Here is a 27554-nt window from a genome sequence, read left to right as displayed (position 1 = left end):
GTGCCTTGCCATAGTGCAAGGTGCAACTCATCACTGGTGATGGGGTGATCAGCGAGGAGAGAGGGCGTGGAGAGAGTCTTTGCAATGCGTGCTAGCCTGTTTCTGCTAGCAGCCGAGAGGTGAGCCTTGATGGGGAGAGGTGGGGATGTCAGTTGAGATTGGGTGGACCATTTATCAACTAGGTTGTTGGCATAGCCCACAAGATTGTGGTGGATAGGAGGGGAAAGGGACTCACGTGACTGAACAACTCTGTTAACAAGCCGGCAAGCCCTAGGTTGAGGAGTGTGTGTGTTAATATGCTGGAGAATAAAGATATAAAAATCTAAAATAGTTATTCTTATAATAAAAAAAAGAAAACCTAGCACTGGCATCTTAGAAAACGAAACTTAAAAGGAGTAACGACAAGCTTCGATTTAGGCTGCTAAAACTTGCCTTCACTTACTGTAGCTTGCCATAAACCTCACAAACAAAATAAAAGCGTTAAGTCTACGGCATATTGAAGCTGAATGTCAGTGCTTACTCAAGATACTTTTTTTTTTTTTTTTTTAATTTAAATGGTAATGTAAGCAAATGGAAACATAGAAGACAGTAGGGAATCAATGTTTAAAATACTGCAAGAAAGAACATTTTAAAATTAGTGTACATAAGGTGTTCTCTTGTGCAGAAGCGACAAGCCACCAAGTGAAACAAATGTAGGTCAATGTAGCTCAATATCCTTAATTCATGTCTGGACAAGCAGAACCATCGACCACAGGTACGGGAAGCCACCTACGGGGTTGTCCCATAGGTATCCGGTAACACTGATGTTGTGTCTGTCTTAATGTGGCATGTAATGTGCAATGTTCCATAATGTGGAGTTGTATGTTTTTTTCTACAAGTGGGGCACGTGTCTAATGTGATTCCACACACCCCTGATCTAAGCTGATGACTTAGAACTGGCTGATGTCCTGATCGAAGCCCAGCGAGGTAAATGCAATCAACTGGTTTATGAAGCCCTCTGATGGGTGGATCCCGAGGAGGGCAGAGGTTACTGTACAGTGCAATATAGTGTTCTCATCGAGGAGTTATATCCCTGTGCATGAAATGAGTACAGTATGTAGGTGTTTTTTTGTTGCTGATATAGAGGTGGGTTGAGGTGGGATGCTGTTGAATATGATCTGGTAAAGTTAGCGTGTTGACTATTTTGTATCTAATGGTGTCAGGTGGGCCAGTAGTATGATGGCAGAGGTACTGCGTATTAGCACAGGCTGCCGCACATATTGTGTGACTGTCATGCCAAAGATATTTTGTGACAGAGAGTACTTTCGTTTCAAGGTGTGAGTGAACTCAGGAAGTCATACTGTGATGTTGACCAATATCTGTTCATGTAATTGCCCTGTTTCCATGGAGTCTAATGGTGTAGCCTACAATTTTTAATGTTTGTATGTGATTCTTGAAGGTGCATCCAGTATTATACTGTATGTCACTCTAACGATATTAATGAAGGTATGTGGCATAGGTACATGTTAAGGGTTATGTTACTAGTATACCTCTGCTCATGATTAATGCTGGCGATGTGAGTTGTGGTGGATTTGGCAAGAGTGATCGTCAACCTGTTGTCCTCTACCCATGCCCAAATTGTGTTGAGGTAGCCTTGTTCCCATGAACAGGCTGTAGCTATAGTAATGTGTTGTTGTTACGGTAGTATCATGTGTATATGAAACAATATTTATCAGTAGTTGTGGTGTAGGAATGTCATGCATGTAAGTGTTGAAAAGTGTGTATAAAAGAAAGGAGCCCATGCTAGGAAAGTTTAGTGTTTTTTGATGATTTGCGAGGAAGTGTAGCATGCACTTGTCTGCCACATAAGTAGTTGACAATCCAGTTGTAATAACTGAAATGAAGCTTAACAAATTCATCACAAGTCTTGGTCGGGATTCTCAGGACAAGCGCTCCAAATGCGCGCACGTTACCAATGAGCCAGGCAGAGAACCCTCACTTCGGTTATACGGGGAACACGGGCATTTATAGAACCCATTATACCCCTCTTTTCCCCCACTGGTGATTAACTTGGTAAGCTTCGAACACACATGCTAGCGTAATATTGAAGGCTACCACTGGGAACGCTCCGACCACACCGAACAGCTCATCCCTCAGGATGTAAGGACAAGGATGCTGTCAGCTAACCAAGGAGCAACATCAAATTGCCCCACAAGCCTCGCCACACATCCTATACAGCTGCCAACAAATGTAATAACCAAAATGAAACTTAACAAATTAATCACCTCATCATGGCCAAGCTTTGATCCCTGGCCCTCGTGATCTAATCACGCACACGATACCACTGAGCCAGAATACATCTGTGTTGGATATGGGCAGTGGCATATAGGACATTTTAACTGAAGTGGCCAAGATTGGACATAGAGCTAGTGTGGGGTGGCTATGGCATAACGAACTTTAATGAATGGCAGGTGATCAAAATATGAAAACTACAAAGAAACATTTATTACATAAACCAACATATAACATAACATAAACTAAACAAACCTTAACTCCAAACAAAGTGTATATAATAATGTTATGCAAACTTTTAAACTAGAAACTGCACCTGTGATGAAATCGTCCAACTATCGTGTGACACGTGGGATCTTCCTCAGCGGAACTCGCACACCATAACAATAAAATCGTCAGATCATTGGCAGAAGTGCCAAACGCAAGAACAGTCAAATTTGTAGATCTACGGGGCCGCTTGTTAAGCGGCGACCACTGTATTTGTGAACAACTGTGAGGAAACTGGCTAATGCACAGGAAGCAGAAAGTGGTGTTAAATGACCAGCGTTTGTTCCACCTTATTGTGTTGAACTTGACCAACTACCTATTATATCTGGGATGGCCAAAGGGGTGGCCAATAAGATTTCAGGGGTGGCCGTGACCACCCCAGGCCACCCCCTAAAATCGCCACTGGTTACAGGCAACGCAGGCATTTATAGACCCCATTACGCAGTGCTTGATGTTTTTCCTCCTTGTTTGTGATGTAGATTCTGGTGACTAGCTTGTGTTGAGGGTTGATATCAAAGGCTTAAGTGTATTGCTGTATGAAGTACAGGCTGTGTGGCTCCTGCAGAGTTGATGCCGTCCAATGCATGTTGTGTGGGGTTAAGTTAGTGGGGTATTTGTGGAGTGTATTACTCGAAAACTGTTATGAGGGAGGTAGGGGTCCATGAAATGAGATTATCTGGAGAATATGGTGTTTATTTTCGATGGCTTAAGTAGTGTTAGGAGCTGTACAAAGAAGGGTGTGTTTCATCCTTGTTTGCTTTAAGAATAATGAAGATTTTTCCATGTATCATTCTTTGGAAATGCTTTGCTGTGGTAAGAGTAGTTGCTGGTTTTTGTGACGGTCTGGATGCTGTGGAATCATAGACGTTTAATCTGTAGTTTGCTAATGCCATTTGGCCCTGTACTTATAGACTTCCTTGTTTCTTCTTAATGTGATGTGTCTGTTCTGTAGAGAAGAGAGTTACGTTGTGGTCACGTGGAAAGTACTACCTATGGAGATTTACTTTTCAAACTCAGACAGTGTTTGTGTAAGATGACGTAGCCTAGCATATTATTCAAAAGTATGTATGCATATTCTTCGTAAGAAAGGATGTGTTAGTAGATGTAAGAAGATGGCGGTGTGGCTCCTGGAGGTGTGTGTGTGTGTGTGTGTGTGTGTGTGTGTGTGTGTGTGTGTGTGTGTGTGTGTGTGTGTGTGTGTGTGTGTGTGTGTGTGTGTGTGTGTGTGTGTGTGTGTGTGTGTGTGTGTGTGATTTAGTGAAACTGTCATTAGTTTTTTAAAGCTTAAGAAGAGTGTGCGGTGGATGGGAGTTTTTACAGAGGTTTTTCCAGTTCTCTGTTTTGTGTTAATTTTGTCAGTCTCTTTTCTTAACTGCCGAAATCTTGCGATGCTGTTTTGTGAGTGTGGGAGTGGGGACTTGTGTTCGAATGAGTCACGTTGTTTTATGTAGTGAAAAATCTCCAGTGTAAACTTTCGGTTGTATTGTCTCCAGCTGAATCATGGAATATTGTGTTAGTCTTCGTGATGTATGGTCTTGTTTAATTTCGTAATGTGCCTGCCAGTTTTGGTGATGGGCGTGTTGTTTATTATGCTGAACTGTTGTTTTGATTCTTCTGTGAATTTTGTCGAGTTTGCTTAATTGTAATTTGTGTAACTGATGTGTGATTACTGTAGGATAAGGACAGAGATTATTTGTGGGAAATTTTCGTTCTCGCCACCACGAGGTAGTGAATAAAAATATGAGCTAACAAAATATGATCTCGGGTGAAAGAGGGGGTTCTGCGTGCTTGGTGTGGGAAGTATATACAGTGGTTGTTTCGTGAAATGGGATTGCGAATGACAAGTTGTTGCATTGTGGTGCAATGACGAGGCCTCGAACGTTGTTTTCAGTGTGCTAATATCAGACTGTTATGATTTACCATTAAAGTTAGCAGCAGTTATTTGACCAGAGATCTGTTTTAGGGGAATATGTTAAGGGGTTGTAGTACACTGGTTTGGTGTGGGAGGTGTCAGAAAGAATGTAAATGTTAAAAATATTGATTTCTTGTCCCTGACCAGGACCGACACTGAGTAATTATATATCCAATGTGGTATTATTATGGAAAACTATTGTACTATTTGTGTTTTGTCTTTGCAGAGGATCTATCTATCTATCTATTGCCAGACGCCTCAATCCCGTTTGGGGTGGCCACAAACAAATCGCCTCCAAGTCGCCCTGTCCCCCGCCATTTCACTGCCCTGCTCCCAACTCACCCCCCTCTCTCATATACCTCTCCACCTCATCCTTCCATCTCATCCTCGGGCTCCCCCTCCCTCTTCCCCCCTCCACCTCACTCACATACACTCTCTTCGTCAGTCTTTCACCCTCCATCCTCTCCACATGGCCAAACCACCTCAGTGTGTTCCTCATAACGCTTCCTATCACATCCACATCCACACCACAACGCTCCTTTATATCCTCATTCGTCAGCCTGTCTCTCCACGTGACTCCACAGGCTCCTCTTAAATAACTCATTTCCACTGCTCTCACTCTTGACTTGTGTCCTTCCAACAATGTCCAAGCTTCACTTCCGTACGTTAGAGTTGGTATCACAATACTGTCATGTAGTAGCTTTTTCACTTCCATGCTCACTTCCCTGTTTCTTATCAATGCTTTCAAGGAACCAGCAACCTTTCTTCCCTGCTGTACCCTTTCAAGCACTTCACCCTCCAAACCTCCATCCTTACTCATCACACTACCCAAATACTTAAACGTACTCACATTTTCCAATTCCTCACCATCCAACCTCGCTGTACATTCACTAACTTCACCTCTCTCAAAGACCATCACTTTACTCTTCCCTACATTCACATTTAGGTTCCGTTTCTTACACACTCTCTCAAACTCATCCACCAAGCCTTGCAGCTCCCCTTCGTCTTCACTCAACAACACAGTATCATCTGCAAACAACAGTACAGGGAGTTTCCAAACACTATCCTCTCTCACCAGGGCCACTCCAACATCCACTACCCTACCTTGTACCTCTTTTATTACCCCATCCATGTACAGATTGAACAACCATGGAGACATGACACATCCCTGTTTCAAACCAACTTTCAAAGAGAAAAATTCACTTAGTTCACCATCCACACGCACTGCAGCCTTCGCACCATCGTACATACTCTTCACAGCATTCAACAACTTCCCATCTACTCCATATATTCTTAACACTTTCCACAATCTTTGTCTATCCACCCTGTCATATGCTTTCTCCAAATCCATGAAAGCTGCATACAACTTCTTTCCCTTCTCTAGAAACTTTTCCACTAAAGATCTAAGAATGAATATCTGATCTACACAACCTCTTCCCTTCCTAAAGCCTCCCTGTTCTTCTCCAACTAATTTCTCTGTTCTTTCTCTCACTCTGTCTATAAGTATCCTACCATACACTTTTCCTATTATACTAAGAAGACAAATGCCCCTATGATTACCACACACTTCTTTTTCCCTTTTCCTTTGTACAAGGGAATAATTATACCTGACTTCCAATCCTCCGGGACTCTACCTTCCTCCCAGGCCAATCTGCACATCTTCCACATCCATTCTACTACTATCTCTCCCCCATGCTTCAGCATTTCACCACACACTCCATCAATTCCTGGGGCTTTCCCCGATTTAACTTTCTTCATTGCTTCCACAACTTCTATCCTACTGATTTCTTCCTGTCTTCTCACCTCCCTCCTTCTCCCAGCCATTCCCCAGCCACTTATACTCGCATTACTTCCATCCTCTACGTTTAACAATTCCTTAAAGTGTTCTCTCCATCTGCTCACTTTTTCTCCCTTCTCCACTAGTAATCTACCATTTTTATCTTTCACTCCCCTGCTAACTTCACTTCCACCCTGTCTTACTCTTTTCACTTCTCTCCAGAACATTTTCTTACAGTCCCTCCACTTTACACTCAGATTCCTTCCAAATTCCTCATCCACTCTCTTCTTACTCTCTCTTACTAATCTTTTCACCTCTCTCTTTCTTTCCACATATAACTCTCTCTTCCGCCTCTCAACTTCTTCCACGCCCCTATTTCTCATCCATTCATTGTATGCTTTCTTCTTTTGTGCTACAGCCTGTTTCACCTCTTCAGTCCACCACACTGTTCCTTGCACCCCCCTCCGTCTTCTCTTCCTTCCACACACCACATCACATGTTGCACATATTTCTTCTGTAAATATCTTACACACACCTTCCACGTCTCCCATCTGCTCCAATTCATATTTGCCCAATCGTTCCTCCACTTCTCTCTTATACTCTGCCTTTTTCTCATCCTCTTGTAACCTCTCCACTCTCCATGCAACTACTCCTTCCTCTCGTCTTTCCCTTCTTCTATTCCTCCATCTTACTTGAATTCTAATTCTGGCCACCACCAAGTAGTGGTCAGAAAGTCCACTCCCCCAACCTCTATACACTCTTGCATCCTTTACACATCTTCGCATCCTTTCATCCACACACACATAATCAATCATTGCCTTCCTTTCATTCAGTTCACCACCCACCCTTCTCATCACTCGCCTTGTATACCTGTGGATCATTTTATGCCTGAAGAAGGTATTGGATTTCACCAACCCCCTCCCAGCACAAATGTCCACTAACGCACTCCCATTCTTATCTATCTCAGCAGGCAAACCCCAGAGGATGAATTATATAATAGATATAAATGATGTGGGCTCCTTTTTGGTCATTACTTTGTCTGTGCGCATGTGTGAGAAATGACATGAGTGTACTTTTCTATGTGCGTGTTAGCTTTGTTTCTTGTAGGAGTGTAATGTGTAACTATGTTGTGGCAGTGAAGCTTTTCAGTTTATAATGTCTTGATGAGGTCATAAAAATTTAGTTTTTTCTGCTGTTTATGTTGTTTAAACCAGCCTCTTTGGCTAAGCAGGGAAGCAACTGCCTCTGTGGGGCCGTCCTTCGGGTATACCACAGTACATACACCGCTACATCGTGCGTGGATTCTCACCAGGTCGTATCAGGGTCCTTCCTTCGGTGAAGTGTCGGGTAATATGAGAAGATTTGGCTCTGGGGTGGACGCCAAAGATGTTTTACTCGGACTGCACACTGTTACCACGTATTGGATTTCATCAGTGCCGCGGTTGTAAAACGTTTATGCTGCGTATTCGAGGTGTTGTGTGTCTTGTGTGGCTCTGTGTTGTATGTATAGTGTTTGTGCGGAGGGGTAGAGTTGTGATGGCAGTGGCTGTGAGTAGGGTGGATGTTTAAGAGGGACGGGTGGGGCGGTGGGGGGAGGGAATGGTGTTTGGAGTGAAAGGAGGAGTGTTTGTGGAGATGTTGCACCTGTCATATTTGCACCTGACATTTGTAAGTACAGTGCCTGTGGTGTGGACCCATCTGAGTTACACTGAAAAGATCCAAGAGTTTGTGTGGCGCTTGTGATGTATAGGGAGCAGAGGAAGCATATGTATCGCGTTTAGAGCGCGGAATTGCTCTCAGTGGCTCCGGTTAGTGTGAAAAAGCAGATACATGACCTTCACAGAGTCATTTCCCTTTATGTAAAGAAAAAAAAAAAGCGTAGTGAACAAGTACCCTCTTGCATGAGACGCCGTCCTCACAGGAAGCAGGGCATATGTGGAAGTTTTGTTCCCAGGCCAGAACCGCATCTGCTTCTCTCTAGGCATGGGAATGGCGGCTGCACATGAAGGGTCCTCTTCACCGCCTGAATTCGAGTGTAAACGTATGAGAAATACAAGAATATAGCAAACTGCAATACAGAAACAATATAGGCTAAATTGCAATGTAATCCACAGCAATTACCCCTGCAACTAAAAAAAAAAAAAAAAAAATACTCCCATCTTTCCTGTACATCATGGAGGATACAACATTAAAAATGAATGTATCATTTCCCCAAAAGATCATGATAACGTAGAATGATATACAACCCATCCCTTCCTATGAAGTTTAAATGACTTTTCTTGGATGATTTATTTATGTATTTATTTATCTATTTTTTTAGGGCCATTAGGTTTTTACTGTTTCCATTTCTTTGTACTTCTGTCGGTGTCCTTTGTGATTTGTTTTCTGACATATACCCATATTGCTGTAGGAAATACCAGTTAACATAAATGTAACATTCAGTTCTGCATTACCCACTGAAGGATGTTGGGCTCAAACTAGATACATACAGCCCAGAACATTTAAGGTATGATATTGCCTAAATCCCTGGAGGCATTGTGCACCTGAAATGATCTCTTGCCACCAGTCGGAAGAGCAATTCAATGCATGCAAGACACATGATCACCAGTCCAACTAGTACTCCAGACCTCTTGACCACCAGGTGTCTATAAATAGTATGTATGTATGTATGTATGTATGTATGTACGCATGCATTAATAAGCGTACAGCATGTACAGTTGTCAGCCATAGTTTCTGCTGGAGGGAAGTTATTTTCAGGGTTTACACCGAACGAAGACTTGGCCAGTACTAAGTGGGACAGAGCTCTGAGAGGCTGCATGAAAAACTTTTCACTATAACAATATTTGTCTGGAGATCCTGAGCGACTGTGGACAAACAGCTGCCTGTCTTCGTTCTGTGTGAAACCCTGGCTGTTATTTTTCCCAGCCAGTAATATGGGTACCAGCAACTTTCGCTGACCTCTCCACGGTTCCATTTAAACTAGTTGCCTTCCCGCAGGTGCTGCAACTGGTGTCAGACCTGAGGAACCACCCAGCAGCTTCCCTCGTGGCAGAGGGCTTCCCCCTCGTAGTTTCCACTGATAGTGTCACAACGTGGGGGTCGCAGGGGCTTTCTTACGACTTTTATGAGGCATTCATGGCACTGGGGGGAGCCAAGGCTGATCTCAGGTTCCTCAAACAATTGGCGATCAACTCAATCAGGTAAATGATGGTCTTTGCATCGTCTCACACCTTAGCTGTCGCAAAAAATTTTAGCTGTATTTCGTCAGATCGCTAATCCCTTGGCCTGCAAGTTATTGACACTACCTTGATCAAGTTAAATTTACCCATGTCATCATTGTCAAATTTAAAATAAAATATCCTATGATCTAATAGTTGATGTAAAACAAATGTAAATACCGTTATGTTGCTATGTTTTCCCTCAATGAATGAAGTTAATGACTTAATATATTTCAGGAATTGTAGAATACACACACACACACTATATATATATATATATATATATATATATATATATATATATATATATATATATATATATGTGGTAGAGTGTGCGTTTCGTACATGGGTGAACCAGGGTTCGCGCCCCGCCAGGGTAATAAACTTTGGGAGTGTTCACCCGGCCACGTACTGCATTGGCGGACACAAGGGGTGCTGTGGTTGAACCAGTGTCGCTTACTATAAAGTATGCTTGCACCCAGTCGGCTTGCGTGGGCCGATTACACGTGGTTCACAGACTACACACACATCCAAAGCCACTCCAACACTACAATTACACTTACAAGGACTTCTCACCTTACATACAATCTCTACTAGACAGCCTAAGGCACTTGGTAGAGATACATTGGCTATATCGTCCCGCCTTCGGTCGGGATAGGCCGGTCCTGCAGTGGATACTCAAAACGGCTGATGATGATGATATATATATATATATATATATATATATATATATATATATATATATATATATATATATATGTGTGTGTGTGTGTGTGTATAAAAGTCGCGTTGTTTGTATATTTGCTTGTTTGTCCTTCGATTGCGCTCAAACCAAGGGCCAGAGACCCCCAGACCCATACATATTCTGAATCAGGGTGACCCTAGGATGGTTTTAGGGGGGTCAAAATTCAGATCTGGGTCATTTGAAGTCACCAGTAAAGTGTTCGCCTGTTTGGCCCGGGCAACGCCGGGCACCAGTGAAACCCAACTTCTGGCACGGAAACTCACATCACCTCCATTCGGACATGGGTTATGTGAGGTTGACCTCCAAGGTCATCTGAGGTCAACTGGCGGAGGTCATTTGAGGTCACCGGTAATAGTAAACAGGTGCGCACAAATACCGTGCGTTAGTCTGCAAAAGCTGAAGTAGAAAATTCCTGGACCTCTTGTAATCCCCGTTCAAAAGCATAAGCAGTACAGTCACAGAAACATTCATCTTCCCAGCTCCGTCTGATAAAAATATACAACTGGCGAAACAGTGAAAACCCTATCTCTACCTGGGCGTGTTTCAGATGCTTCGATTTTTACGCTATGTATTTGTCAAACTTTGGCAAGATACTTGTGTCTGTGCCTGTACATGGTCTTTCTGGAGTAGAAAAAAAAAATGAACTAGAACAAATAGGATCTGAATGTTTACCTTTTTAGCCCGGCAACGCCAGGTACCCCTGCTAATATGTGTGTGTGTGTGTGTGTGTGTGTGTGTGTTTATATATATATATATATATATATATATATATATATATATATATATATATATATATATAGATAGATAGATAGATAGATAGATAGATAGATACAGGGTGTACCGCGACGTATGACAAAAACTTACACCAATGATCTATCATGAAATTTTGAGTTTATTTTGTTCTATAACATATACTCTCTGCGACCCCAGTTCAGTACCCAGCATTCGGCTTTTAAGTGTTAAAGTTTGGTGGCTAGCATGCGCCATAGGATGGGTGCTTCGCAGGGCGACGGGAGACGAGTATTATTAGCTCATACTGTACTGTACACAAAAATACCATTTCCTATCAGTGCAAACGAGTTTTAAGAAGAAACATTACGTAGTCTATTGATTCTTTAACATCGTCATGCATTTCTGCAATTCTTTTGCACAAATCGACTGTAAATTAAGGATTAAAATTCAAATTTTATAGCTTGTGAGGAAGTAGGGAGGGAGGAGAGGGGCTGGTGTGTTGTTGCCAGTTACGTAATGTGTGGTTTTTAGGATATTGCTAGCAGCATTTTCGTAACACCCACAGCTCATTCAGTGGAAAAACGTTATTGTAATGGAAGAATAGCCTCACTTTAAGTCAGGAAGACTACTATTTATTAAAAATTTTCTGCTGCATGTAAACGTGGCGCCATTGGGTACCTCCACCTGTAATCCTTTCTGCAACACTGGCATTACCATCGCAGAATCCGTAAAAATAAACGATATCTGCATATTCTTGATTGCTGTACGTACGTGGCATGCTGTTTCATGAACCCAGTGAACAGCTGAACGCGGAGAACAGTATTTGAAGTGCATGCCTCGCCTGCAAATTTTCTCGTTCAAATGACACTGGACAGGGCTGCCAAGTCCTGATCATCAGTCTCGCTAGTTTAGTCATGGAAACATGGTAGAATGTCGCTAGATAGTAAACACTGCAAAACATCGCTAGAAAATACGATTAAATCTCTAGAATATCACCTAAAAATGGCAAAAAATATCCTAAATGTAGCTAGATACCATGCTGTCAGATGTTAAGTAATCAGCTAGGTAGAAGCAAAAAATAGGTCTAGCTACATAGTCGTTACATTGGCAATCCTGTGTCACTTTTCTCACGTCAACATCATATGAAAGCATTGGTGCCACGTTTACTTGCAGCAGAAAAACTGTAATGAATAATAATATTACTCCTGACTTAGTGTGATCCTGGTCACTACCTAGACTAATATCTTTCCACTGAATGAGCTGTGGGTGTTATGATAATGCTGCTAGGAATATCCTACAAACCACACATTACGTAACTGGCACACACACCAGCCCCTCTCCTCCCTCCTTTCTCCCTCACAAGCCATAAAATTTGAATTTAATCCTTAATTTACAGTCGATATGTGCAAGATAATTGCAGAAATGCATGACGATGTTAAAGAATCAATAGACTACGTAATGTTTCTTCTTAAAACTCGTTTGTACTAATAGGAAATGGTATTTTTGCGTACAGTACAGTATGAGCTAATAATACTCGTCTCCCGTCGCCCTGCGAAGCACCCATCCAATGGCGCATGCTAGCCACCAAACTTTAACACTTAAAAGCCGATTGCTGGGTACTGAACTGGGGTCGCAGAGAGTATATGTTATAGAACAAAATAAACTCAAAATTGCATGATAGATCATTGGTGTAAGTCTTTGTCATACGTCGTGTTACACCCTGTATATATATATATATATATATATATATATATATATATATATATATATATGTGTGTGTGTGTGTGTGTGTGTGTGTGTGTGTGTGTCATCATCATAATCAGTTATTAGAAGTCCACTGCTGAACAAAGGCCTTCCCCAACCTTCTCCGCGATTTCTTTGACTGAGCCAATCTTTGCCACATTTTCTGTGCAGATTTCTCTATCTCATCTCTCTACCTCCTGTCAGGCCTTTTTCTTCTACGCCTACAATCTCTTGGTGTCCAGTCAGTCAGCTTGTTGCTCCATCGGTTATCCCTTTTTCTTGCTACATGGCCTGCCCACCTCCATTTCTGTTCTTTATTGACTTCTATAATATCTCTGACTTTAGTCTGCTCTCTCACCCAAGTTGATCTTTTCCTGTTTCTTAAAGATATTCGGAACATTGACATTTCCATTGCTCTCTGACAATGGATTAATTTATTTTCCATCGATTTTGTCAGTTTCCAGGTCTCACAACCATCCGTCATAGCTGGATTTATACGTTGTAATATACTTTTCGTATTATACAAACTGGCAAGCTACTTTTCATAATGTCTCTATGTTTACCGAAAGCTTTCCATCCAATAATTGTAATGCGTCGTTTTATTTCGCTATCAAGATCTTTCGGTAATTTTAGTATTTTCCCCAAGTAATTGTACTCCTAGACTTCTTCAAGAATTTCTATGCTTATTCTGATGACGCTCTTTGGTGTTTGTGGACTAAACATTAGTTTTACTCCGGTTCATCTTTATCCCTACTTTGAGACTTCCTCTGTTCAGGTCATTTAGCATTTCTTGCAACGTCTCTGCTGTTTCTGAGATTGGGACAATGTCATCTGCAAATCTTAAATGGTTTAGCTTTTCTCTGTCTATGTTTACTCTGTTTTTCGCGCAGTCTAGGTTTCTGAAAATACTTTCCAGCAAGCTGTAAATAATTTTGGTGAAACTGTATCTCCCTGACACACGCCCTTCTCAATCTTAATTTTTTCCGAGTCCTTATGTAATTTTTTAACTGTAGCAGTTCCCTCCTTAAATGTGTTTTCGAGCAGTTTTACAACGTTCTCATTCACTCCTTGATCTCGCAATGAATTTATAATTGCTATGTGCTCCACTGAGTCGAAAGCCTTTTCGTAATCAACAAAACCTAAGCACTGTGGTTTATTATATTCTGCAGTTTTCTCAATTAGCTGATTCGTTGTGTGTAGATGATCAGTAGTCGAATACCCGCTTCGGATTCCTGCCTGTTCACGAGGTTGGTTTTCCTCCAGATTTGTTCTTGTAAAGTAAAATAACTATTGCATTACACAATGTTTTAGATTTTTTTTTCTACATTGAGTAAATAAGTGAGCAAGCCTATTTTGCACTTCTATTCCTGCATCCAACAGCAAATCTGCTACTATTCCATCTTCTGCTGGACCCTTCCCTCTTTTCATATTTTTAAGAGAAATGTTTACTTCGTCTGGTGTTACCTCAGGTATTTCACTTATGTCAGCTGAAAAGTTAGCTGTTGGTACTACTGGCTTTGATGCATACAGTTCTTTGTAAAATTCTTCAGTTCTCTTCACCATCTTACAGTGTCTCTGCATTTAATGACTTCACCGTTTTTGTCTTCCGGTGATGTAATTTGTTGCGTTCCTAGTGCCATTTTACTTCGGACCTGTTTCAGACTGTTTCCTTTTTTGATGGTTTCTTTGATGTGATCCATGTTTCTCTTTCTTTTTTCTTCTCTTTGTCTCTGTTGATAAGCTTATTTAATTCCGCTCTTTCTGTTTCATCTTTCATTGTTTCTACCTTCATTTCCTTTTCTTTTTCATAAGCTCTAGCTTCTTTTCTGAATACTTCTTGGCTTTGGTTGTATTACAGTAGGTTTTCCTACTACCCCCGCTGATTTTCTTAACACATTTGTTAGTCAGTCATTCAGCTCACCATTGTCATATTCAGCATTACTTAGAGCCTGAAATCTGTTCCCTATTTCCAACTGAAAGGCTGCTTTGTTTTCGTTTACTTTTGTTGGGCATATCTTTTTAGCTTTAATTATCTTCTTTCTTTCACTTCTGAAATTGAATCTGGCTGTGCATCCCAGCATTCTATGATCACTACCTATATTTTCTTTGTTGATAACTGTGACATTTGTGATCGTGTTATTCTTATCTGCTATAACGAAGTCGATTTCATTCTTTGTTTCTCCATTTGGGCTTCTCCAGGTCCACTTTCTCCCTGTTCTTTTGTGAGAGAACGTGTTCATTATTCTCATGTTAGCTATACATTTCAGCAAATTTTACCACCATGTATCCTCTCATTCTTTTCTCCCATTCCAAATCTTCCCATCCATGCTTCTCCATTTTTTATTTCCCAACTTTTGCATTGAAGTCTCCCATGAGTGTAGCATATGTGGTCTTTTCTTCTTCCATAATCTGGTAGGTGTCGTCGTATAATGTTTCTGTTTCCTTATTTGAGCTTTGAGAAGTTGGTGCATGTACTCACACACACCACAAAGCCAGCCAGGAGACAGGACGTGTGTGCTGGTCAATCCCCAGGTCCTATCCTCCCCCCTTACTGTGTTTTTTAACCAGCCCATATCCCACTGAGCGGGCTAATGTATGGCCCGGCCTGCACTATAGGTGCAGGGAATCTTTGAACGAACGAACGAACGGTGCATGTACTGTACTTGTATTACTTTAAGGGTATATTTTTTGCATAGTCTAATTACAACCAATGCTGCTCTGTCAGATACACTGCTGAATTTAACAATGTTACCTGCAAGATTTCTGTTAATTAGAAATCCTACACCACTAACTCTTTCATTTTGCCTTCCTCTGTAGTAAAATAGGTTGTTGCTGTCCTCCTGCTGAATTACTTTTTCTTCTTTTCTGTGGGTCTCACTCAAACCTACAATATCCCAACTAATGTTTTCCAAGTCAGTCATTAAGTTATGAAGTTTGTAGTCTTCTGCGAGGCTTCTTACACTGTATGCATAGATCTTCATGGAATTCAGTTTGTTTAATCTCCCAGTCTCTAATTTATATATACTGTATATATATATATATATATATATATATATATATATATATATATATATATATATATATATATATATATATATATACTGTATATATATATATATATATATATATATATATATATATATATATATATATATATAGATAGATAGATATAGATAGATAGATAGATAGATATAAAGAGCCACTTTGTTCATCCTTGAGTCCTGCCCAAACCAAGGGCCACAGACCCCCAGTCCCATATATATTCTAAATCAGAGTGACCTAAGGAGGGTTTTAGGCCAGTCAAAATTCAGATCTGGGTCATTTGAGGTCACCGGTATATAGTTTACCTTTTTGGCCAGGCCATTGCCGGGTACCCTTGCAAGCCAATTTTTGGCATGAAGACTCACATGACCTCCAGTTCGGACATGGGCTATGCCAGGTTAACCTCCGAGGTCATTTGAGGTCACTGGTTGGGGGTCATCTGAGGTCACCAGTAGTAAACGTTCGATGGACTGGACCCAGAAGCCCAATTTTTGGCATGAAGACTCACATGACCTCCAGTTTGGACAGAGGCTATGTGAGGTTGACCTCCGAGGTCATTTGAGACAGAGCTGGGCACTTCCGCAATCACTTCAGCAAACTGCAAATTCCACAAATGCGGAAGCGTCATTCATTTGCGGATTTGCATCTGCGACAAAGTCTACTGAAATTTGCGGTTTTGCGCTTGAGGAAGCACTTCCGCAGATGCAAAGCTGCCTGCAAACATCTACTGTACGTGGCCTAGCCCGGTAGACGGTGGCTGGCTGTGTTCCCGGCTCGCCGGCGCCGGCCGCCACTCCTGCACTGTTGCCATACGTACGTTAAATATTTTAATATATACGATAAATTCACTCTCAGTACGATGTACAATAGCATTTTCATTATCGTACATTTTGTACGATAATTTTACGATTCCTTCAAAGAGAGAGAGAGAGAGAGAGAGAGAGAGAGAGAGGGAGAGAGAACGGATGAAAATCAGATTCATCTCTTTTTGATATTCATTGGCTTCATACCAAACTCTCAGGAAAAGAATGAGAATAGGTATAAGCCAAGATGGCGCAACGTTCGTACACGTGATTAAATAATAAAGCATGACATCGTCATAGCAAGTCGAATTCTGGTTTACAGTGGAGGGTTCCTCACTACATTATCTTAATGATATACTGTGTGTATTCTGGGGGGAGGGTAGAAAATAAGAATCTGAGGATAAATGCCAGCAAAGATGTTTTTCCCCCCAATAAATATAGAGAAATATAAAGCCTAATTCAAGATCAATTTATTTTCCAGATTCTTAGATGTTATAATGTATGGGACTGATTTAAACTACATCGATGCTAGAAAGACTTGTTTAGCATACGAGTCAGTAACAAAATGAAAAGTGCAAAGATGTCCTACGAAGCCTCCCAGTGGACCTAGAATATGACCTTTAGTCTAAATTTCAAATTTGTCAGACTTATAGCATTGCCAGTGCCAGTATTTTGATCTCAACAAAAATCACGTAGATAAATAATAGATTCAACAAGAAACACACGAAATGAAACTGAACACAATTTTACCATTTTCCTTATCAGACAACCACCTTTCCCCATGCGGCAATATAGATAGATAGAGTGACAGATAGATGGATATACTATGTGTGGGAGTTATCTCAGTTGCAGTAGGAATCAGACTGTGACTACGGAGTGAGGACTGAGGAGGTTAGAGCCAAGGAATAGAGGTGGATTGGTGTGTCAACTTGTCAAGCGTGAGGTGTGAAGTGTAATAATTTAATTCATTTATATACAACAGTGAAAGATTTACCCTCGTATTGTAGTAAAAACAGTCTAATATACTAATAATAATAACAAATATATCTTTTAGTTTTACTATAACTATTTTTATAGATCGCATTCACTACTTTAGACAATTTCCAAGCTTCATAAAGTCGTATTGGTAGTCAGAATAGAGTTAATAAAGATATAATTGTAGAGATTTTTTTTAACCCATTGATTATGAAAAAATATCATCCTAAACTTAATACAAGAAGCGGTGCCAAGGTACAGTAAACCCGTCCCTGGCCGTCATTTTAGTGCTGACGTATAAACACAACATGATATCTAGTCAAAGATGTCACATATCAAATTTGGAGTAAATTAGTGAAAATTGACGATTTTAAGCCCATTTTAAATTGTAGGCCCGACCCACCTAACACTGACCCTCCTATTGCTAACTGACAGTGGTGACCCCCCTGATGTAATGAGGCATGTTATAGGATGCAGATTTGAAAGATGCACCTTTGGATTATGGTTTCATGTCGATATGGCAAATTTGAAAGGAGTTATGGCGAAAAAACTATATATAATTTTTTTTTTTCATTTTTGGGGCCTACAGCCTGAGCCTTGGCCCAATTTGGCCCAAAATTTTATCACGTGATCCGGTCATAGCCCATTTCCCCGTAATGTTAGTCAGAATTGCACCAGTAGTTTTCACGTAAAGTTGTTAACAGACAAACAAGCAAACAAATAAACAGACAGAAAAACCGTGTGAAAACAATATCTGTCCCCAAGCCCCTCCGGGGTGGGGACGGGTAATAATCCTCTAATGGTATACAGAATAAAATGAAGCTGATGCCGGGGTAGTGAAAGGGATAAAAATGGTTTGTGTTTGCGATTTTGCATTTGTAGAACTGCTAATTTCAAGAATTTTGCAGATTTGCAGTTGAGAAGGCAATTTTTTTAGTTTGCGGATTTGTGTTGTGGAAGTGAATTTCCATTTGCGGTGCCCACCTTTGATTCAAGTCCGCCAGTTGGATGTCATTTGAGGTCACCGGTAATACACGCTCGAATGATTGCACCCAGCAGCCCAATTTTTGGCATGGAGACTCACACAACCCTTCGTTCGGACATAGGCTATGAGAGATTGACCTCCTTGGCCATTTGAGGTTACCTGTCAGAGGACATTTGAGGTCACCAGTACTCGTAATAGTAAAGAAGTGCTTACAAATACTGTACGTTAGTCTACGAAAGCTTTAATAGAAAGGTCCTGGACCTCTTATAATCCATCTTCAGAAACACAAAAGGTAGATGGTCTTTCAGGAGTAGAAATAAAGATTAAACTAGAACAATAGGATTACAGTGTTCACCTTTTAGCCCGGGAATGACGAGTACCCCTGCTAATATATATATATATATATATATATATATATATATATATATATATATATATATATATATATATATATATATATATATATATATATATATATGTATATATATATATATATATATATATATATATATATATATATATATATATATATATATATATATATATATAAAATCACCAGTCGATCTGGGTGGTGCTTCTTATGGGGGATGGGAATGCTGGTGATAGGGAGAGCTGGAGCTCCAGTTTCATCAGCCATCAGTGTATAATGACCATCCCCCTTTGTTGACGTTTTTAGTGTGACACTAACATGGACAGTAGGCCGGCATAGTCTCCCAAACACTGTCTCTATCTCATGCACTAATCTACATATGCTTTGCATACCACTCGGTGTACCCCACTATGTCACAGAGGATGATGCCAGCAAGGGCATGCGACCAGAAAAATATGCCCTTACTACCTAGTGTTGAACTTATTGAGGGGAGGCATGACGCATGCTCTGCCAGCATAGCTTTTGGGGGCGGGGTGGGATGGGACTCGGATTTGTGCCAGTGGTTACAGGTCACTGCAGTTCCCAGGCTGCTGCTTCCTCCCAATAGTGAGGTGCACGAATCCACGAGTAGCGCCCAGTGAGTCTGCCCTGTTGCTGGGTGCATAATAGTGGGGCAGTTACAGTGCCAAGACACACCCGGGAAGTGTCCCTGTAGTTGTCTTGGCTGTTGCCCCGAGGCCACTGCCACAACCATTGGCCACAGCTGGTGGGCTATGGGTCCCAGGTCCTATGTCTGGACTTGGGACTGTCCCTTTATTTAATTTTACCGACATGTCAAAAATTTAGAAAAGGTGAAAGCCTGAGGAAACTAAATCGCCCAAGGGAATTAGAGTGGCATCTTGGGATGTGGGTAGTTTGAAGGGCAGAACAGGGGAAGTAGTTGAGGTCATGAATAGAAGGTGGGAGGATTATGTTTGTGTACAGGAGGATAGATACAGGGGAGGATCAGCCAGAGTTATTGCCAGGAGGGATTATAGGTTTGAGCTATTTTTGCCGGGAAGTGCAGATGGAAATGGTGGTGTGGGTGTGCCTGTTAAGGAAAAATGGGTAGAATATGTCATGAATGTAACAAGGGTGAATGAAAGGATTATAGTACTGAACATTTTGTTTAGTAGGCTCACAATTTCTTATATATTGGCATATGCTCCACTGGCTGGCTTCGATGATGTAGAAAAAGAGAGATTCCAGGACAACTTGATACATGCAGTAACTGGCATGGGGGATGATGAGATTGTAGTTTTGGGAAGGGATTAAATGGTCATGTGGGTTAGGCAGCTCATAGATATGAATTGGTACTTGGGGGATGTGCATATACAATGAGGAATGTGGAAGGGGTAAGGATACTCGAGTCTGCGGAGGCAATGAGCATGACTTTGTGCAACACATAATTTAGGAAAAGAGAAAATATGTTGAGTACATAGAAGTTTGGGAGAAACAGTAGCCATTTAGACAATTTCCTGGTCAGGAGAGTTGATAGGAGGTTGGTTAGGGATGTTCAAGTTATAGGGAGGGAAGACCGTGTCTAGGAACACAATTTACCGATATGACTCTGAACAGTGGATAAGAAGTCACCTCTCTCCAAAAACCACAGAAGCTGACCATTCACCATCTTCTCCAAGACCTTACACATTAGAGAAGTTGGCCAATATATCCTTACCTGGTGAGAGGATGGGGATAATTACTGCAGCATCCCAGCAAGCCCTAAACTCACAAGTACACCAGAATCTATTAAACAATTACAGCAAAAACGGAAGGGACTCATCAGACAGGTGACGTAAAAGTGCATAAGGAATATCATCACAGCCAGGAGAGCACTCATGGCACTATGGCAAAGTTCAGAAATTGAAAATGGGACATTATAAAACTCTCTCCCAGACGACACATAAACGAGACCAATTGATTCTAAGCGCCCGATAGTGGTATGCCAAAGGAGATTCTGTCTTCTTCTGTGACACACCAGCAAAATGATCGACAAGCAACTTTGCAATAGCAAGACACAGACCAACCTGCTGCAGATAAAACTGGAGAGGAGGGAATGGTTAATTTTCCTTGAATTTTCCTCACCCAGTTCCAATCCTGAGTGAGGGAAGTCCTCGAGTTAATGGAGGAAACATAACCCTTCCAGGATGAATATCTTGCATCCTTTAAAGCCTGACACACACGAGCTCGTGCCCTCCAAGACATCACCAGATTCTGAGGATCCCCACAGATACAACAAAACCAAGAAAAGGTGACTCATTTGGCTCTCACTGCGGAACTGCACTCAGGGGTCCACCAAGAAACCAAACGTTTAGGAAACTCACCTTTTTTTTTTTTAAGTAAGTAACAAGGTTGCCGAATGCAGCATATCAGCAAAATAAGACACCACCTCATTATCACAGCCCAAATCTTACACAGAACAATCAACAGAACTTCATTCCATATGTGGCCAGACTACACTATCCAGGTGCCAGTGAGGAAGACGAGGTTCATCCTCAGCAGCAGGTAAAAGTAATGGGAAATGGTTGCTGCCAAACAGGTCTGGCAACACATCCCAGTTAAAATCTAAAACAGCATCAGCTGAGCACAGAGACAAATCATTGGTAGTGAAAGTCCCAGTCTGGCTATGGAAATATGTCATCTCACTGGAATTCAAAACACCCCACCCCTAGTCCTCTAAGGAAGCCATCATGGCACCGAGAGGTCTGACCTTACTGACACCCCACAGTTGATGATGACCATTCAAATCCCCCAATAAAAGAACGGAGGAATGGAAGCTATGAAGAAGGTGTTCCAGATCCACCCTGTCGACAGTAGCACTAGAAGGAAGATGAAGGCCAGAAAATGTATAGGAACGACATAGAAAAACCAATACGCAACAGCTTGCAGGTGAGATGAAAGGTCCAGATGAGTGAATGGAACATAGCGACGAGGGAAGCATGCAATATCTTCATGATGCCCTCGAATTGGAACAGGATCAGAATAAAAGGCATGGTAACCATAATGACCAGATGGAACAGCATGACCAACCATGGTCTCCTGGTTGCACATGCATGCAAGTGAAAATTGTGCAGCAAGATGACGCAGTTCCTCCCAGTTGGCACCTAATTCCGACAGTTCCAATGAATGATAGTGGAGGGAGGATCAGAATAAGGTGTGGGACAGACCCTGGCAAGTGAGTAGGTTTTGACCGATGCTTAGGAAGGCCTTGAGAAAGAATCTGCCCAGCACCAGGAATCTGCACATTGTGCTGACCATTCAAAGGCAAACGTGAGTACTAGGAAGAAAAAAAAATTACAGCATTGCTCTTCTGAACAGGAAGAACAGGTTGTTTGAAAGATGATTTGCTGGCTGCCCTAGGTGGAGCTGGGTATCCAGTGCCGCCACCGGAAACCTCATAACTAGAAGCAGACTCCACAGGACCAGAACCCTGTGGAGATGACATCTTATGCAGCCAAACTGAAGCGCCAACAATCTGTGTAGCACCATCCCCCTGTGGGAACCGGATCACTGGCGTAACACCAACGTCAGCCTGGCTAGACTCCAGAGACTCCAGGGCAGGGGGGAACAGCAGAATGGTCCACCCAACGTTCCACAACTGAGATGTTAGGAAGAAGGTCATTAGGTTCAGAGGAGATTGAAGAACACGGTGACCTTTACCAGATACAGATAGAGTTTTGGGGAGGCTGAACAAGGCAGGACAAGGAGACATGTGAATATTGGGATTCACAACCACTACAGAAATGGGCAATCCCTCTGCCACCGAAATAGAGGGAGAAACAGTCAGAGATGAGGGTGGACAAACACCTTTATAAGCAGTCCTAACCTAGGGAACACCGTCCTGCAAATCATCAGACGGGGAGGGCAGCAATGGAATAAACTGAAGCAGCTTCCAAAACACTGGACGGCACACAGGAGCAGAAGAAGTGACATAAGCATAGGTGACCCCTGAATGGAAGAAGAGAGTGTGGACACTTGTCTTCGCTTCGGAAAACGAAAGCTTCTCATGGGTATGGATGGACAAAATCTCCCTCTCCATGCAGTAGCGAGGACAGTGTCAAAAAAATGCAACATACGTACCCCCCCAGTGGTAGCATTTCAGGTGTCCTGAATAGTCACTGTCATGACTTAAGCTGCCACAGGAGACACAGACACCAGGAAGGCCAGCCTGTGCACGGCGACAAAAGCGGCACACAAGTCCGTATTCTTGACAACGGAAACACTTCTTTGGGGTTTGCATGAACAATATGGCTTCACAGAAAGTGAGAGCCAAGCGAGTTTCATAGAAGCAGGCAACGTTAACTTGTCAAATGTCAGGAATAAGGTTGGACTTGAAGTTGGAATACCATCTACTTTCTTCTACAGGCACTTGACAGTCACCAATACAGATCGTAGTTCCTCCAACAATTGTGCCTCTGAGTATCGGAGGTGGTCACGGGAAAATAATTCATCCTTTCCTCGGTTAGAGATAGCGTGAGGAACACAAGAAATATCGTCTTCACATACATAGGTCCGCGCCAGTAGACGGGAGCTCTCAACTGCAGAGGATACCTCAACAAGGATGTTTCCATCCCCTTGGGAAGAGAATTAGGATAACGGCTACAGGCACAAACAACAGCACAGTGAAGGTCAAAAATATCAAAATCAGACACTGACCCTCCCACAGAGGATTTCGCCACTAGATATTTCACATATGCAACAGGCGCTGTTCTATCTAAGTCTGACGCCAAAGCTGCACGAACCTGACATGAACGCTTCCCAGTTCCAGTTGGAGGCTGGAAAAAGGAGGACAGTCCCAAGGGGCTTGGAAAGGCTCCAGAGTTGCAAAAAGAGAAGAAGAGTCTGAAGTATGTCCAGGGACAGATGCAGCATTGCCAACAACATATGTAATTGAACACGCCATGTACTATTGCGTACACTTACAGCTGGTACAGTCAGCATTGTCAATCCTATTTTTCTTAGGTGTGAATCTCGGGCAGCTCGACTCAGTTTCGCTGAATCATTTACTTGTGAGAGGGAGAGTCGCCCGGAGATGTCTTGGGCAGCTGTATGGGGTGGCGGTGTTGGGGATGAATGGGGTTTACGTGACTAAGTAAATGGGGCACTAGTGTAATACACATGTGGTACCAGCGAATTTGTTAAAAACGTAGGTTTACGATGTGGAAGAGCTGAAACAACCTCTTTTTAGTGGTAACGACACTCAGTTAGGGATTCCACGTATATCTCAGAATGCTACTACAATGTGTGTTCAGGTTAACATATACAGGAATTGTCATTTAACGACAGTGCTATAAGTCTGATAAATGTTGACAGTTGGAAGTGGCAGCATGTTACCTATGTCTGACAGGGTAATAATCGTGGAAATTATTTACAGTTTTAACGAACAAGTGGCAAAAGGTATTGCAGTAGCATCTGACTTAATAATAACCCATAAAGAACAACAACATTAAGTTTTGCATAATGTAACAATATCCACAGTAATATGAGTTTTTTCAAGTGTGTTCGACATTTCTTAAGAAAGGCTGCAATGATTGAATCCTTGATGATACCTTAACTTTTGACCTAGGTCATTGTAATGTTCACCATGAGGACTCCTATTGCGCAGTATGCTATATTTGCTTGTTCATGAATAACTGTTACATTAATCTTTCGATACTAAGGTATTTATAAGCAAACATGATTATCTTTAGCCCAAATAACACTATTAGATATGGCACATACTTTAGATTGATGTATCTTATCTTTGTAACCCCTTCGGTGTTTGCCAGTATAATATACCCCAGTTCTTAGCAGACCTTGAAGGGCTAACGTCATTGGCACGGGTATATTGTTTACTGTGATACTGACAGTTGATAATGCATTAGAACATAAGGCAACAAGAATTTAGGGGATATAATGTCACTTGACAGACCTTAATTTATTATCTTATAGACATTACACTCAGTAATGAGTCCAGCCACTCTCCTTTTCCACAACCTCCCGAAGCCTATCGGCCATGCTGGCCACATCATTCCTTACGAGGTGTGGCTTCTTTTGGAATATTTCCCACTGAGTCATAATGTATGCCATCACCTGGTCTGCCGTTTTCTCTCGTCCTGGTTCCCTTGTTTTAACCATTGCTCCCCAGATATTTTCGATTGGGTTGCAGTCATAACCCTTGCTCGGCCAATCTAGGAGTTGCAAGTTTTCTTGACCACTAAGCCATTCCTGAACCGCTCCTGCTTTGTGTACGGGACAACGATCTTGGACAAAGATGACTGGTCCAGGAGGGAAGGAGAAATTTTTCTCTCGTAGGGAAGGTAGAAAGAAATCCTGCAGAATTTCAATATATTTTTGTGCATTGAATCATCCCTCCACCTTCACTACCTCTCCTGCCCCATGGATGGAAATATAACCCCACACATCGCATGTCACATGCCCACTTATCATCTCATCATAAACATTGTCTCGTTCATAGCTGGCAAAGAACAAAAATTATATAATAGAGATACTGTGATCGTAATAGAAATTAAAACAAAAAATATAGGACTGATTTGAATTCTAGCCTACACTCATCTCACTACAGACTCCTTGGAAATCAAAGGAAGGTGATCCGTGGGTTGCATCTCTGTATTGTGGGAAGTTCTTGCGGAGACGTTTAGGAGTCTGCAAGTAATAAAGGGAGAATATTTTAATAATTTAGAACACCCACCAACACCAGGACCTTCACATTTATCTTTGTTAGTAATTAGTGATATGAACTTATACACCACATTATGATTAGAAAGTAAACCGTGGTCTTTTTCATTTATCTTTGTTATTAAATAGTGATTAAACGAACTTATGTACCACGTAATGATTAAACAGTGAACCTTATCTTAGCGAGGTGTGTGTGTGTGTGTGTGTGTGTGTGTGTGTGTGTGTGTGTGTGTGTGTGTGTGTGTGTGTGTGTGTGTGTGTGTGTGAATTATCAGGTTCAAGTATTTTAATATTATTGTTTCAATGTTCTGCAACAGTTCAGTGATTACCGGGTGTCGTTCTTCCTCCACACGTGTATATTTCCGTGATCGGAAGATCGAAAGGTTTTCTCATCTGAGAACACCACCCTGGACCAGAAGTCTAGGCCTTTGTCAACATGCTGACGTGCAAAGTTAAGCCTTGCAGCACGGTGCGCTTCAGTGTGCAACGCCATTTTGGCGGAACCCGGTGATGTATTCTGGCCTCATGAAACCGCCTCTGGACTGTAGCGACAGACACATCCAGCTGGAGTCTGTTCCGAAATGCCACTGTGTTCATTATGGAAGGCTCCTCACACGCTTGTATAATACGTTCATCCTGTAGAGGTGTCGTTACACGGGAGCGCGGTGTCCTGGCTGAGGAAATATTTTAAAGGGAAACAACTATTTTACATGCTCGTAGGAGTGGTGGTAGAGGGAGGAGGAGGGGATCAGGGGGGATGGGAGAGTTGGGGTGGGCAGGGAGGGAGAGGAGAATTTTGGATGACTGTTGTGTGAGGGAGGATTGCAAGGGACGTCACACTAAACTGGCATCCTGTTACCTATACAACAGGATTAGTACAACATAATGTCGTTGACGCTGGTTTGCATTTTTGTAGGTAAAAAGTGCCCGGTATGTCATGCATCGATGATGCTGTACTGCGGGGTAATGTAAAATATATGACTGTTGACAATATAAATATTACTGTAAGCCAAAATATTATGAAACAGAGTCACATCATACACGGTGGACATACACGTATGGCAAAAAAAAAAGGAACTACTGACCAAATCTTCCATAGTTAAGCTTTCTTACCCTGGTTAGTGAGAACTGTCTCTTCCCACCTCTCGATCCATTTTGCCACAGTTGTTGGGGATATGGCTAACTGATTGACGATGGCCCGAATACTTGAGGCTCCTTTCCGCAGACCGATGATCTGGCCTCGTAGGGCTACTTGCTTTTTCTGTATGTTCATTGTGAATCCTGAACTGTGAATGGTGTAGGCAATCGCCAGATTGATGGTTTGGAGGTTGGCCCCTGCGGCAGACTTATATTGGCAGTTGGCACAAGGCCTAGGTAGTGCTGGAACGAGGAGCTATTGGTTCTATCCCGGTCTAAACCGTTTGATTTATACTTGCCTTATCACTACGAAAGATTCCAACAACACCAATATTCTCCAAGCGGTTATAGAATGGAGGATGGCTGGACATTTATACTGAATGAATATAAATTACAAAACATGTGTTGTCGTTTCCATACTATTGTATGCGTTTACTTTGTTCTCGTAGTGTTACAAATTGCCAGTTGTCACTCCCACAATCAGCGAAAGAGACTCGCATTACGAAGATTACATGAATGCAGAGAAGATAAAAGAACAGATATCTTATGATTTGTGGTCGTAACATGATAACCCCATTAACATTAAAATTACCTAACTCGAAATTTATGGAACCATAAAGGAGTCGATATCTGCAGTATTTCCTATACACTGCAATCTGACTTACATTTACCACATTTGAAAAACTCATATTATTGTGGGTATGGTCATATTATGGACAACTTACTGTAGTTGTTCTTTAAGGGTTATCTATTATAAAGTCAGATGCTACTGCAATACCTTCTGCCGCTTGTTCGTTAAAAGTGTAATTAGTTTCCCCGATCATTACCCTGTCAAACATATGTAACATGCCATTACTTCC

At 41.8% G+C, this 27554-nt stretch overlaps 1 protein-coding gene across 1 annotated transcript in view; it reads left to right on the top strand.

Moving 5' to 3' along the window:
• LOC145415212 (adenosine deaminase 2-like) overlaps positions 1 to 27554 on the top strand; it is a 193559-nt gene that overhangs the window by 137218 nt on the left and 28787 nt on the right. Inside the window, exon 8 of the mRNA XM_080284565.1 lies at positions 9225 to 9427. Within this exon, the coding sequence (XP_080140691.1) occupies positions 9225 to 9427 (203 nt within the window). The remainder of the gene's footprint in view (positions 1 to 9224; positions 9428 to 27554) is intronic.

The sequence above is a fragment of the Coenobita brevimanus genome, chromosome 13 (genome assembly GCF_032717465.1).
Source record: "Coenobita brevimanus isolate Jiangsu-jjx chromosome 13, ASM3271746v2, whole genome shotgun sequence".
In the NCBI taxonomy this organism is placed as follows: Eukaryota; Metazoa; Arthropoda; class Malacostraca; order Decapoda; family Coenobitidae; genus Coenobita; species Coenobita brevimanus.
The sequence above is the reverse complement of the archived record's forward strand: the minus strand, read 5'-3'. Positions and strand labels throughout refer to the sequence as shown.